At 38.8% G+C, this 12,493-nt stretch overlaps 1 protein-coding gene across 2 annotated transcripts in view; it reads left to right on the top strand.

The window, feature by feature from the left end:
* The window catches only part of PARP8 (poly(ADP-ribose) polymerase family member 8), a 112,449-nt gene that overhangs the window by 87,020 nt on the left and 12,936 nt on the right, over window positions 1–12,493 (top strand). For both annotated transcript variants that reach the window (XM_040090682.2, XM_040090683.2), the window contains 2 exons: window positions 5,092–5,184; window positions 11,113–11,238. In XM_040090682.2, coding sequence (XP_039946616.1) covers window positions 5,092–5,184; window positions 11,113–11,238 — 219 coding nt within the window. The remainder of the gene's footprint in view (window positions 1–5,091; window positions 5,185–11,112; window positions 11,239–12,493) is intronic.

Below are 12,493 nucleotides of genomic sequence, written 5' to 3'. Positions count from 1 at the left end.
AGACTGAGACTTCTTTAGAACAAAAAAGGAATTAGTAAAAAAATCAGCAAAATTAAATATTACAGCTGGTTTCTTTGAAATTTGTACTCTGGTCCATACATTTCTGCTGTTTAATGTTTTTCCCATAAAATATGAACAGTAAAATACCATAAAGTAATATTTGAAATACCTGTTCTTATTATTTAGCTGTAAAAATAAGCACAGTCTTATAATTCTGATATATTTCTTACATTAGTAAGCTTGCATTTTTTAAAATGTTTTTCATCCCAAAATGCTCTCAGTTGTGTTTCATATACATACTGTGGGTGAAATCTTGCCCTCAGTGGGTTCTTGTTGACTTGAAGAGGTCTTGGATTTCTCTGTGCTTTGAATACAAGAATCTTAAGAAACCACTGAAAACACAGAAGCATTGAGTATGTTGCTCAGTCCTGGGAAATTTCTTGAACAGAATAAACATCACTCAACTGTGGAGAAAAGTGTAGATGTAAAAATACATTTAGTCAGACTGGAGTTAAGCCAAGTTGATGGAATTACAAGATTTTTGTGGAATAACACTGTGGTCTCTCTAATCCTTATGGAACAATATAGGCTGGTTTTATCTCTTCTTATGAAAAAAGCCTTTCCAGCTACAACCTGTATTTTAAAATAATAGATTTCAAATAATTTATATTTTACTGATAGAGTAAAATGGCTGCAGTATAGTTTTTTCCTGTTGCCAACAAGTTACCAAGTGTACCGTGCCCATCTAGCATCCTGTAAAGGTTGTTTGTTCACCTTTTTTTTTTTTTCTATATCTGTGAAGTAAAAATATGGTTTTTTAAAGTGTGTAAGATGCAGAAAAAAATCCCCAAAACCACAGAAAATAAAACTCGAATCAGGCAAAACAAAGCCAAACAGAGCATGTGACATTTCTTACTCACCCACAGTCTACTGTCATCTTTCTTCAGGTTCTGTCTGATCACCACTGTGATATCTCTCATGCCTTTGAGCAGCATGTTCCATGTAACACATGAATATTGGGAGTTCAGAAAGTTTACCTTACAGTAAAACTAAGAGTTGGCATGGTGGAAAGTAGGAAACAGAGAGTTGAAGTTCCATTTCGTCTCCTTGTCTTTTGCTGTCACCAAGATGAAAAGTGGGATGGTCACTAACGGTTTCACCTTTATTACAATTTGCTGTATGTCAGGCAGTGAGCCTTCTCTGAAGCATGCCCTGTTAGATCAATAGTTTTTAGGTGTGTCAGTCACCTTACAGCCTCACTAGTGTCTGTGATACCCCACAGAGTACCTGAAAGCGTGACGTGTTGCTCTGAGCACAGCAGCAGCCCACATTAGAAGGTTGCTAGATCGATATAGACTATGAAAGGTTCAGCTTTCTCAAATTGAAAGAATGTCTAGAAAATAGTTTAGATAGTGTATTAGTCCAGGAATCAGGATATGTCATAGTGTGTGGGTGGTTTGTGTGTCTGCCAGTCTCAGTCACTGCAGAAAGAAATGACATTTGCTTTGTAACACACGGGGACTCTGTGCTTTTTTCACCACAGCATCAGTTGGGTGGGAGCTACTGATCATGCAAAGAATGGGGGTGGCTAAAGGAAAAGTCTGGAAACTTCAAACATTCAGAAGATGCTCTCTGGTTTTGTCATTGCCTTCTGCCTCCAGGCATTTGCAGTCTCAGGTTAATTGCCCATGCCTTTTTTCCCTGGTTTTACCCCACTGGAATAATGATCCTCCTAACAGTGTTTCAGCACCAGTGATCTTCACTTAGCTAGTATGTCTGTGAAGACCAATGGGTTTATGTTAAGTTTCTATTTTCAAGGGAAAAAAATAAAGTCCCTGTGAGACCGTGGTAACTGCTATTACTGAGAGGAATTAGAGTTGCCTTCTTCAGGCAGTGAGCAACAAAGTTCCCTGTCTAGTCAGCTCATATCCTCAAGGTGGTGACTGTAATCTGAGGAGCTGTGTGCACCTAGGATGAATTTTATCTTTACAAATAAATATTTAAGGGTCTAGCCCTATTTTTTTCATGTATTTTCCCCTTGAAAACAATGAAAGATCGTAATCCAAGAAAAGGTGATTAATCTGTGAATTTGTGCCTGTGAGTTCCACATCAGTAAGAACGTATCTATATTTTATGTACAGATGCAAAAATTCTTAGAAAATTTAGCTTGTTGAAAATTACATATAAATGAGCCAAAGTAAAAGCATCCAAAAATGACATTTTTTATAACTGTCGGTGATGTTCTTGTTTGTTTAGTGTGGCTAGGAACACTTCTCGTATTATGATCTGAAGTTAGAACAATACTGTTCTGTCCCAAGGGCTCACATCCTATGACAAGAGAAGATTGGACACCATAAAGGGAAACACACTATCAACATGCAAAACATTAGCAGCAAAGTAGGAGCAGTCTTGAATCCCAGTTTCCCTGTAAAGCTTGTGGTTTTCTTTAAACTCTGCCAACTGTAATTGATTTCTTAACTTAGTTTTCGTATGTTTTGATTGGTCCTAGTGTGCAAAATTGCAAGAAAAACATGAGTAAGGAAAAAGGTAAGTCACAGAGTGTGACAAACGAAGACTCCCTCAAACATTTGCTTCCTAATTACAAGTATTACTAGTATTACTAGTATTGCTAGTAATACTAGAATTACTAGTATTTTCATTTGGTAGGAATTTAAACTATATAAATGGTTAAGCTTAACTAATGGCTGGAGTAGAGGATACAGAAATGCCCATACCAATATCTCTTGGGATAAATTGCTAACACATGTGGGAAATTTAAGTTAAAAACATCTTACTTTGTTAAATTGAGATAAATTCCAGAAACAGAATTCAAAAGTATTATTAAAATGACTGTAGTGTGGGCTAAAAGACATCCAAGCTAGATACATGAAGACAGACTGTTGAAATGTCTTTTCAGCTGCAGGGTTGGGATTATTTTCCCCATTGTATTGTATTGACAAAATATGTAGTGGACAAAAAGGTTCATCAACTACACAAAATGACAAGAATTGTATAGACCCTAACAGACCCTAATTTCTTCCACTTAAGGGCTGAAATTCTGCTGTCTTGCTTGTCCTTATACCTAGAGCTCTCCAGTGCAAGCCTGAGGCCAAAAAAAAAAACAACCCCCCCCCCGCAAAAACAAACAAACAAACAAAACACACAAAAAACCCCACACCACAAAAAACTTTGAAAAGTCAAGCATAGGTGCAGTGACTCTTTTCCTGACTCCCCTCTCCAGGTGCTCAGACACTTCTGGCATGATAACAGGGGACAGGAAAAAGAGAAATGGTGACAAATTGTGTGTTCTCTTTGTCATCATTAAGTCTCAGGATAACTTACTTTGCTGAGACTGCAAATAAAATATAAAAAATAAGTATTTTCTTACAAATTTTCTTCATGACGAGCATGGCCAAACTTAGATTGCTCTGTTTTTTCAGAGCTATTCCTTGCTCTGAAATAAAGGAAGTCTGTGTATACTGTTGATTATGATAGTTACCCCAACTAAACAAAACATTTAGCCATTTTCTAAATGTGGAAAACCCAAGGATAATGACAATAATAGATACTTCTTGTCAAGCTTGCCATGGCACAATGAATTTGATCATGTTTGGCTTCATCTGCTGCTTAATGCAATGTAATATAGCAGACAAACTAGATCAAGTAGGTGACACTATCATGCTTGAAAGATGATAGCTCTTGTAAAGCAAATTAAGTGAGACTGTATCAATCCATAAGATTTCAGATGTTATTGAGGTCTTGAATCTTTGAAACTCAGCAAATTAATGTTTTAAGCGCTGCAAAGCAAGTAACTGCAAGTACAGCAGTATGCTCATTACTGCCAAAGCTGTTGCCTAAAACAGAATTCAGCAAAATTTGAGGTTTTCTTTATGCATTTAATTATTTTTTTCATTTCTGCTAATGCTCTGTAGAGGCAGTGGCTTGAACTTCAAAGCATACTACTACAAATGCTTTCGTACTCACTAGAATTACGATCACTAGACTCAATACTCTTAGTTACAAAGATAAATTTAAGTTTCAGTGAGCTAGGATTTAATACTAGGCATTCAAATAAATAGTATCCAGGAAGTATTTTTGATTGTTTTCCACATTATCATAAAAGGTTGTGTTTATTGGGTAGTTTTAAGGAAGGTTTTAATTCATATTTCTTTCAACTATTTGTTCATTTTTGAATACTTGTAACAATTTACTGTGTGATATTACTTGAGCCTTTAAAAAGTTGGTCTGCTAATTATCTTTCAGTAAATAAGATGGAGTTGCGGTAAGGGTTGTAAACAGTTAAGAAGCCTATGAAGACATGCCTATTTTCATTACCTAAAGCTGTGTTCCTTTTTGTTTCTGCTTTGTTTGCTTTATGAAGGCAAAATGTTCAGTTCTCACTCAATATGCAGTTTAAATAATGTTTTTTTATTTGTGATGACATCATGAATTATTTTTCAATAGGCAAAAGCTGTTTCAACAAGGGGTTTTTATTTTTGTTTAATACCTGAAAAAAGACTTGAAGTACCTTTTTTTCCTTAAAGTAAGTAGGCTTCAAAATACAGTGTTTATCCTGTAAAAATGTAATGTATTTTCTTATAGTCTATCAATAAGTTGTTAAATTGTCAAAAATTAAAAATAGCCTCTTCAAGAGATTTGTCTTCCAGATTTTTATGTGTGTTCTGAACAGCAGTGTAAGAAGCTATGAAGAATAAACCTGCTTCCATTAGCTTCAGGATTTCTTCTCCATTAAGTTTAATTATGTAGGAAGTTTTCAGATAGATAGTCTTAAGAACATTTGAGTACTATTGTAATTTTGGTTTTGTAACTGTGCTGGGATTTTTTTTAAATTAACCTCTCTGAGTACTTAAGAGTTTTAGAGTTCTTCACTCTTGTCTTCAGGTTATTAAAATGTTTCTCTAATGTATCTTCCTCAATAATTGATGCATATTAATTATTTAAAATTAATATTTCAGTTAAAATATGAAGAATTAGCATTAATTGTATTTGAGTTTTTTCCTAGGTCTGACATGCTAAAAGCAAGAACTCAAATTAGAACTAAAATAAAATTAACTTTCTTTCTTTGTATAGCCCACTGTTTGTGAACGGGAGCTCTGTGTATTTGCTTTCCAAACATTAGGAGTGATGAACGAAGCTGCTGATGAAATTGCAACTGGGGCACAGGTAGGATTAGCTAACGTTTTCTGTAGTTTACTCCGTCCTCTCAGTCTCTTCTTCCACTATGCGTTTTGACTTGTATGCACCATAGGAGTACTGTTTGGTATTATTTAAAGTATTATTTATTTGTCCACTGTTATAGCTGTGAGTGCACTGGTTTATGTGTGTGGTATTCAAACAGTACTAATGAGGCGTTCCCATTGTTTTGCTTCCATGTAATTAGAGTAACTGTGTTTTCATGCCCTGTTGTATTCAATTAGGTCACCTGGGTTGTTAATAAAGGCAGCCATTGTAATCTGGTGAAAATTCACATTTCTTTTCACCTAATGAGCCATTACTACTCTCAATAAGTTACTTCCTGTTCTTGGTCTTAGGATGCAGGGATCCACTGAGCATCAGTTGTTTGATCATTACATAGCAGTGGAAAAGTTCTTACTGATATTGCTACATAGGGTTCTTTCTTTTCAAGGATCATGAATTTAATATAAGCCTACATCCTGACTCTAAATTCAGTTATTGATGTAGTTATAACCCTATCATTGTTTTCTTAAAGTATTTTAAATTACACTTCCAAATCACTAACCTAATATTTCATTAAAAATGAAAGTTAAAAGTTCTTACATTTAAGGTCCCTTTAAGATATTATGGTAAAAGTTTGCACATCTTGAGGAAAAGTGCACTTGTGTCCAATTTTCTGGTTACTGTGTTTCTACATAGTAAGCAACATGGGTTTTTTGGAAGGGCAAACCTTCAGTTTATTTAACTAGCACTAGTGAGTATAAAACAGTGGAAATAAACTATTCATTATGGCCTGAATACAGCCATAAGCATATCCTCAAAGGAAGAAAGTTGCAGCTTTCAAAGTGTAGATCAGCTTCCTCACTTGAGAATATTACTGTGGAATCAGAACAGCAGCTCTTCATCTGATGTCCAAAGACCATTGGACGGCTATATTTGTAGCATCTAGATACCAATTATTGGGATAACAGTTTAGGCTTGTAAGAAATGGAAGGACATGTGCAGATGAAGCCACACCTCTTCCTCAGTCTGAAGTGCTGTGAGAATTTAATTTTTTTAATTCAGGTACGTGTTGCATGTACATTTAGAATCATAGAATCATAGAATAGATGGAGCTGGAAGGGACCTGTGAAGGTCCTGTAGTCCTATGCCCTGCCATGAGCCAAGACTACTTCAACTAAACCAGGTTGCTCAGAGCCAAGTCCAACCTGACCTTGAATGTTTCCAAGGATGGGGCATCTACCATGTGTTAGTGTTTCAACGACCTCACTGTAAAAATCTTCTTTATATCTAGTCTGTATCTGCCTCCTTTAATATAAAGTCTTTCCCCCTGGTCCTGTCACAGTAGGTTCTTCTAAAAAGATTTTCCTCATCTTACCATCCCTCTTTAAGTACTAAAAGGCTGCAGTAAGGTCTCCCAAAAGCCTTCTCGTCTACAGGCCGAACAACCCCAGCCTGTCTTCATCAGGAGGACATTCCAGCCTTCTGATCATTTTTGTGGCCCTTCTCTGAACTTGCCTCAACACATCTTTCTGATGTTAGGGACCCCAGAGCTAGACACAGTGCTCAGGTGGACTCTCATGAGGGCAGAGGGGCAGAATCCCCTCCCTCCCCTGGTGCCCATGGGGCTCTGGGTTCAGCCCAGGACACGTTTGGCTCTCTGGGCTGTGAGTGCCATGGCTGGGTCATGTCCAGCCTCTCACCCAGCAGCACCCCAGGTCCTTCTGGGCAGGGCTGCTCTGGGTCTGTTCATGCCCAGCCTGGGCTGACACCAGGGGTTACCATGACTCATGTGAAGCACCTTGCCCCTGGCTTTGTTGAACTTCACGAGATTCCCATCGGCTCAGTTCTCCAGCTTGTACAGGGCCCTCTGGATGGTTTCCCATCCTTAAGGCACATCAGCTGCACCACTCAGTTTGTGTAATTGCAAATTTGCTGAGAAAGCACTGGAACTCTCTATGTCATTAAATAGAACTGGTTGCAGTATTGCCCCCTAAGGAACGCCACTGGCCCTCAGGACACTGAGACATTGACCTATACCATCTAGATGCAGACATCCAACCAATTCCTTATCCACAGAACTGTCCATCCATCTAATTGGTCTCTCTCCAATTTAGAGAGAAGGATGTTGGGGGAACTGTTTTAAAGACTTTACAGAATAAAAATTACATCTGTAACCCTTCCCTTGCCCACTGATGTGGTCACTCCATCACAGAAGGCCACTGGGTTGGTCAGGCAAGACTTGCCCTCAGTGAAGCTGTGCTGGCTGTCCTGAATCTCCTTCCTGTCCTCCATGGCCCTTAGCACAGCTTCCAGGAGGAGCTGTTCTATGATCTTCCCACACACAGAGGTGTGGGAAGCTGACAGATTGGCAGTTTTCAGGGCCCTCCTTTCTACCCTTTTTAGAAATGAGTGCAATATTTCCCTTTTTCCTGTCATCTGTTACTTCACCTGACTGCCATGCCTTTTGAGTTAGCATGGAGAGGTAGCTTGGCAACTCCATCAGCCAGTTCCCTCAGGATTCTGGGGTGCATCTTATTGGGTTCCCATAGACCTCTCTATGTTCACATTCCTCAGGGGCTCTCAAATCTAATCTTCACTGACAGTGGGAAGCACTTTGCTTCCCTACTTTCTGTCTTGAGCTTCATCCACTCTGTGAAGGTGTGTGAAGGGGAGACTGCCAGTGAAGACAGGCAAAGAGCTCTCAGGTTCCTAGGCCTTCTCATTGTCTGCCATTACCATTTCGCCAGTTGTGTCCAGAGAGGGGTGCACTTTCTTCTACCGTCCTTTTCTGGCTCGTGTGCCTTCAGAAGTCTCTTCATTATTCTTTGCTACTCTTGTCAAGTTCATCTACAGTTGCACCTTGGCCTCCCTCACCCCATCCTGACACAAGCGGGCTCTGTCCCTGTATTCTTCCTAGAATATCTATCCCTGCATCTACTGCCTGTGCATTTCCTTCTTTCCTTTAGTCTTACCAGCAGGTCTGGAGTCATCCATGCCAACATCTTGTCTTCCTTTCCTGATTTCCTATACATAGCCATTGAGAGCTCTTGCACTCTATGGAAGGCATTCTTAAAAATCTGCCAACTCTGATTTGCTCCCTCATCCCTGAAAGCAGTTTTCCAGGGGTCATATTGAATAACTCTTTGAACAGCTGGAAGGTTGCTTTCCTAAAATTAGTAAAGAATTAGGTATAAGCTTTTTAAAGTCGAGCTAACTAAGTAGAGTAGAGGTGGCCCTGGTTAGCTCTCACTCAGTGTTTTATGTAAGTATCAGTGTTGAAGACATATGCAGAGCTTGCTCTAGATCTCTGGAGTACCACTACATTTACAGAGCTTTACTGTAAAGTTCTGAAGTGATTACAACCTTAAGAGTGCTTAAAAGAGTTAAGGGTTTTTGTCTGTTGTCCCATTGGACCTAGGTGGCTAAATTCTACTAAGTTTCACTTCAGTGCTAGCATTGCAGCCAGCTCACTATATTGGATCTGACTAAGCCCCCATTCCTGTTTGCAGAAAGAATTTATCAGTTCTAGAGTTTGATCCATCTGAGCTCTTTTTGTCATTAGTTTAGGACAGTGTGAATCACAGACTGTCACCACAGTGGCTATTTCTCCAATAGCCTAGTAAGCTTAGGCTGACTAGTAGAAGGTAGGTGTTCACATTTTGTCTGATTAATTTTCCTCCAAATCATTTTGTCTAGTGAAGAAGCCTAAATACAGGTTCCCGTCATTAGGAATCACATCCTGTTTTGTGCTTTCAGCTAGTTTCCTAAGGTGCACAGCCCTACTTTGTCACTCCAAATAATCTGATGGCTTCTCCTTAAAAATAAGTGATGGTACTTTCTAAAACTTTCCAGCCTGAACTCAGTTCACCTTGTATTAGTCATGTAGGCAAAATGCTTGAAAATTAGATGACTGATTTCTTGATAATTCCTACTCCCTGTAAAGTGTCTTTTGAGAGTGAGAGGTGCTGTCTGAGGGATTGATGTCATAAGAGGAATTGTCATCAGCAAGTCTTGTCCTTCATGCAGCTATTTTAATCCTTACTTTCTTACTTCAGTACCTCCAACTGAGGAGGAGTTCACGCCCAGTTTTAAGGACATCTGCTAGATCCACAGCACTTTCTATTCCCAAGGAATGTATATGCAAGGATGTATATTATAAGGCTTCTATTAGATTCACCTCCTGGTTTAATTTGTTTTGCATTGCATCAGCTCAAAACAGTGACCTCAGGGGAGATCAGGTGTAAAAAACCCACAGAGCTGGAAACAATCTAGGAGTGAACAGTTTGTTTAAAGTAGGGCTAAGGGATGGTGTCTGAGTATAACTGTGCCAGTTTTAAGACAGTGCCCCGTCATGCAAATTATAAAGCAAGACAGCTTTGAGTCTCTGCATTAAAAGATCTGGGGACTCTTAACAGCTCTTTCCTAGTAGTGTTTTGCAGCAGCAGACTGAGAAGTGCTTTTCAGAAGCAGGGTGAACTCATGCTCAATTTCACAGCAATACATTTACACAGGGGCAGGTCTCCTGCCTGATCTGGCAGCTGATTTCCTTTGTAAATGCTAGTGCATAAGCCCTATTTTGAAACATTCATCACACATACAGATAGTATAAACTGGAAAGTAATCAGAACCATTGGGGAAGGGATCATTATTTAAGTAATTTCATTTTTCAATATATATGAGTTACTTAGTAACTGGAACTAACAGAATATATTAAAACCGACAGAGAAAATTGTCCATTCATGCTGAAGGAACAGAAGAGGAGAATGGCAGCTATATGACTCACCACAGCACAGTTCTTTTTCCTTTTCATCATTATTCTTATTTTCATTCTGGTTCTCTAAAGGACCGTAATTTTTTCTATCCAAATTATCAGATACAATTACAGATGTAGAAAATCTTCTAGATGAGCTTGAGCTGTGAGATGAGATCTGATCCATGTGGAGTTGTGGGGAGAACCAGGGTTATCTACAAACTCCAGCTTGTCTGAGCTTTTCCTTTCTTTTGTGGAAAAGTCTGTTTTGACACAGGAGTGTTTTCAGAAGGCACAGAAAAACACAGGGAAATGAGTAAATCTGCAGCTTCTTTTTAATGTAGCCATTTTGTATTTCATTATGAGCTGGATTTATATTTCACAGCTGCCAGAAAGCTGCATTCTCTCATGTTTGTTATTGCTGTATTCTATTTTTAACCTCTGAATTACGTATTGTGCAATAATTACATGGGAATAGCTGTGTCTAACCGGTGTATGTGCTTATGTGCACACATGTCTGTGTGCACATTACATGCACAATCCTGTGGAGCAATGGTGAAAATCATAGATATTCAAAGAAGTGTTGTAATTTTGTGCAACAGGATGGAAAGAAGAGGTTGCCCCAGTGTGAGCTGTGCAGATGACTGTTAAATCATTGCAGTATTCTGGCTTTAGCAGAAGCAATGTTTTCAAGTGTTTCTGTGATTACAATCTTCAGAAGAGAGCAGAAAATGGTACAAATTTGACAGACTACTCCTTGTCCTTCAGCAACATTTTTACTGGAATGTCTATATAGAGATACACAGATCAAGCATCAAGGATTTAATTTCCTTCGTGAATAACTTTGATACAGGAAGTTACATGTGTGCACAAGATAAAGCAATACTTCAAGTAATATATTTGATATTATAATACTTTTAGGACCAGATAATGGTCCCACATATATGCACATGGAATAATTTTCCATGGTTGAACCCAAACTCTGTTGAGGTCGGTGGAAAAAACTGAGTCCTAAATTATCTCCTGTGGATAACACGATTTGGTCAATATAAGTAACAATGAAATATATCTATAATGCGTAAAAAGGGGAAGATTCTAAGATTAAATATAAAATTACATATTTTGAATAAACATAGAATAAATATGTCTTTCTTTATTCCCAGGTGGTTGATCTGTTAGTATCTATGTGTCGGTCTGCATTAGAATCACCTAGGAAAGTTGTCATTTTTGAGCCATATCCTTCTGTGGTTGATCCTAATGATCCTCAGATGCTGGCCTTTAACCCCAGGGTGAGTAGTTACCTTTAATTATGTCATTGTTTGGTTTTAATCACACATGAGATTTCAAAGCAAAGACTCCTCATGGAGGAGTCTCTGTTATTATGTGATACAGCTCCAGAATATAGCACAAGTGTGTTTTCAAAGCTTTGCAACTTTTATTTATTGTCTCTGAAAAAGTACTTGAATATAGACTTGGTCAGACTGATTCTGGCCAGGACAAGGTTAATTTTTGTTGTAGCCAGAATGGGGCATGGCTAATTCCCAGAGGTTATTCTATACTACCTCACTTTATTGGTGGAAACAGGGGGAAGGGAGTCTCTTCCATGAAAAAGAGGGAGCAGCTGGATATTGTTTGTTGCTGGTTTTCTTATCTCATTGCTGTTTCCAGCTGATTGTTCTTACCTTGCCCCCATGATCTTTATCTTTATGCCTCCCAATTCTCTTCTCTATCCCACAGCAGGGGGAAAGTGGAAGGAGGAGGGGGAAGGGAACAGTGAGCAATGCTTGGTTTCAGTAGGAACACTAAATTGGAGAATACCATCCCTAAACCATGACAAAACTGTAGGTTATGTTAAAGCCAGGAAACTCTTCTAAGGGACAAATTCTAGATGGAAAATTTTATATTCTAAGTGTCTCTCACTCAGTGTGCACATTGGACACAAAAAGAAAGATGGCCTTTGAGAGATATAGGTCATGTAAGCCAGGGGATTTCCAGTCCATCTTTTCATTCTTAGAAGCGTCATTGCTGTCATATCATTTTTTCACTGCAAGTAGTTATTTCCTTGTATGTAATTTTATGAGATGTTGATAGCTGAGTTTTGTACAAGCATCAATTTTGAAGTAAAGAATTGTGCTTGCATTACCTGCTCCTTGGGCTCCAAACGCTGCCTTTCAGGAAAGCCCTCAAGCTGTGAGTATTGCATCTTCCTAAAGCCATCTCCCCAAAGGCATAGACGAGAGCTTGGCATGTCCTGCACTGGGATGCATTTCTCTCTTTCTGAACAAAGGCTACCTAGCAGGGTTTTTTTCTCAGGAGAGGCTGAATTGTTCTGTACTATGTTGGCAAGACCCAAAGATAGGGTACAGTGCTGCTGCTGAGGGTGACATGTTATGTGGAGGTGAAGCATGGACTGTTAAGCCTATTCATTCAGTACAGGTGGAGCTGTCTGGTAGTGGCTCACAAGCAGTAGGTCGGCAAAGATCAGGGTGAGGCAGAGGGACCACTGAAGAATATATGAAGTTTTATAGACCTGCTAGCAAAGGA

The sequence above is a fragment of the Hirundo rustica genome, chromosome Z, assembly GCF_015227805.2.
Source record: "Hirundo rustica isolate bHirRus1 chromosome Z, bHirRus1.pri.v3, whole genome shotgun sequence".
NCBI classification, from domain to species: Eukaryota; Metazoa; Chordata; class Aves; order Passeriformes; family Hirundinidae; genus Hirundo; species Hirundo rustica.
Note: the sequence above shows the minus strand (reverse complement) of the source record. Positions and strands in the feature narration are given on the sequence as shown.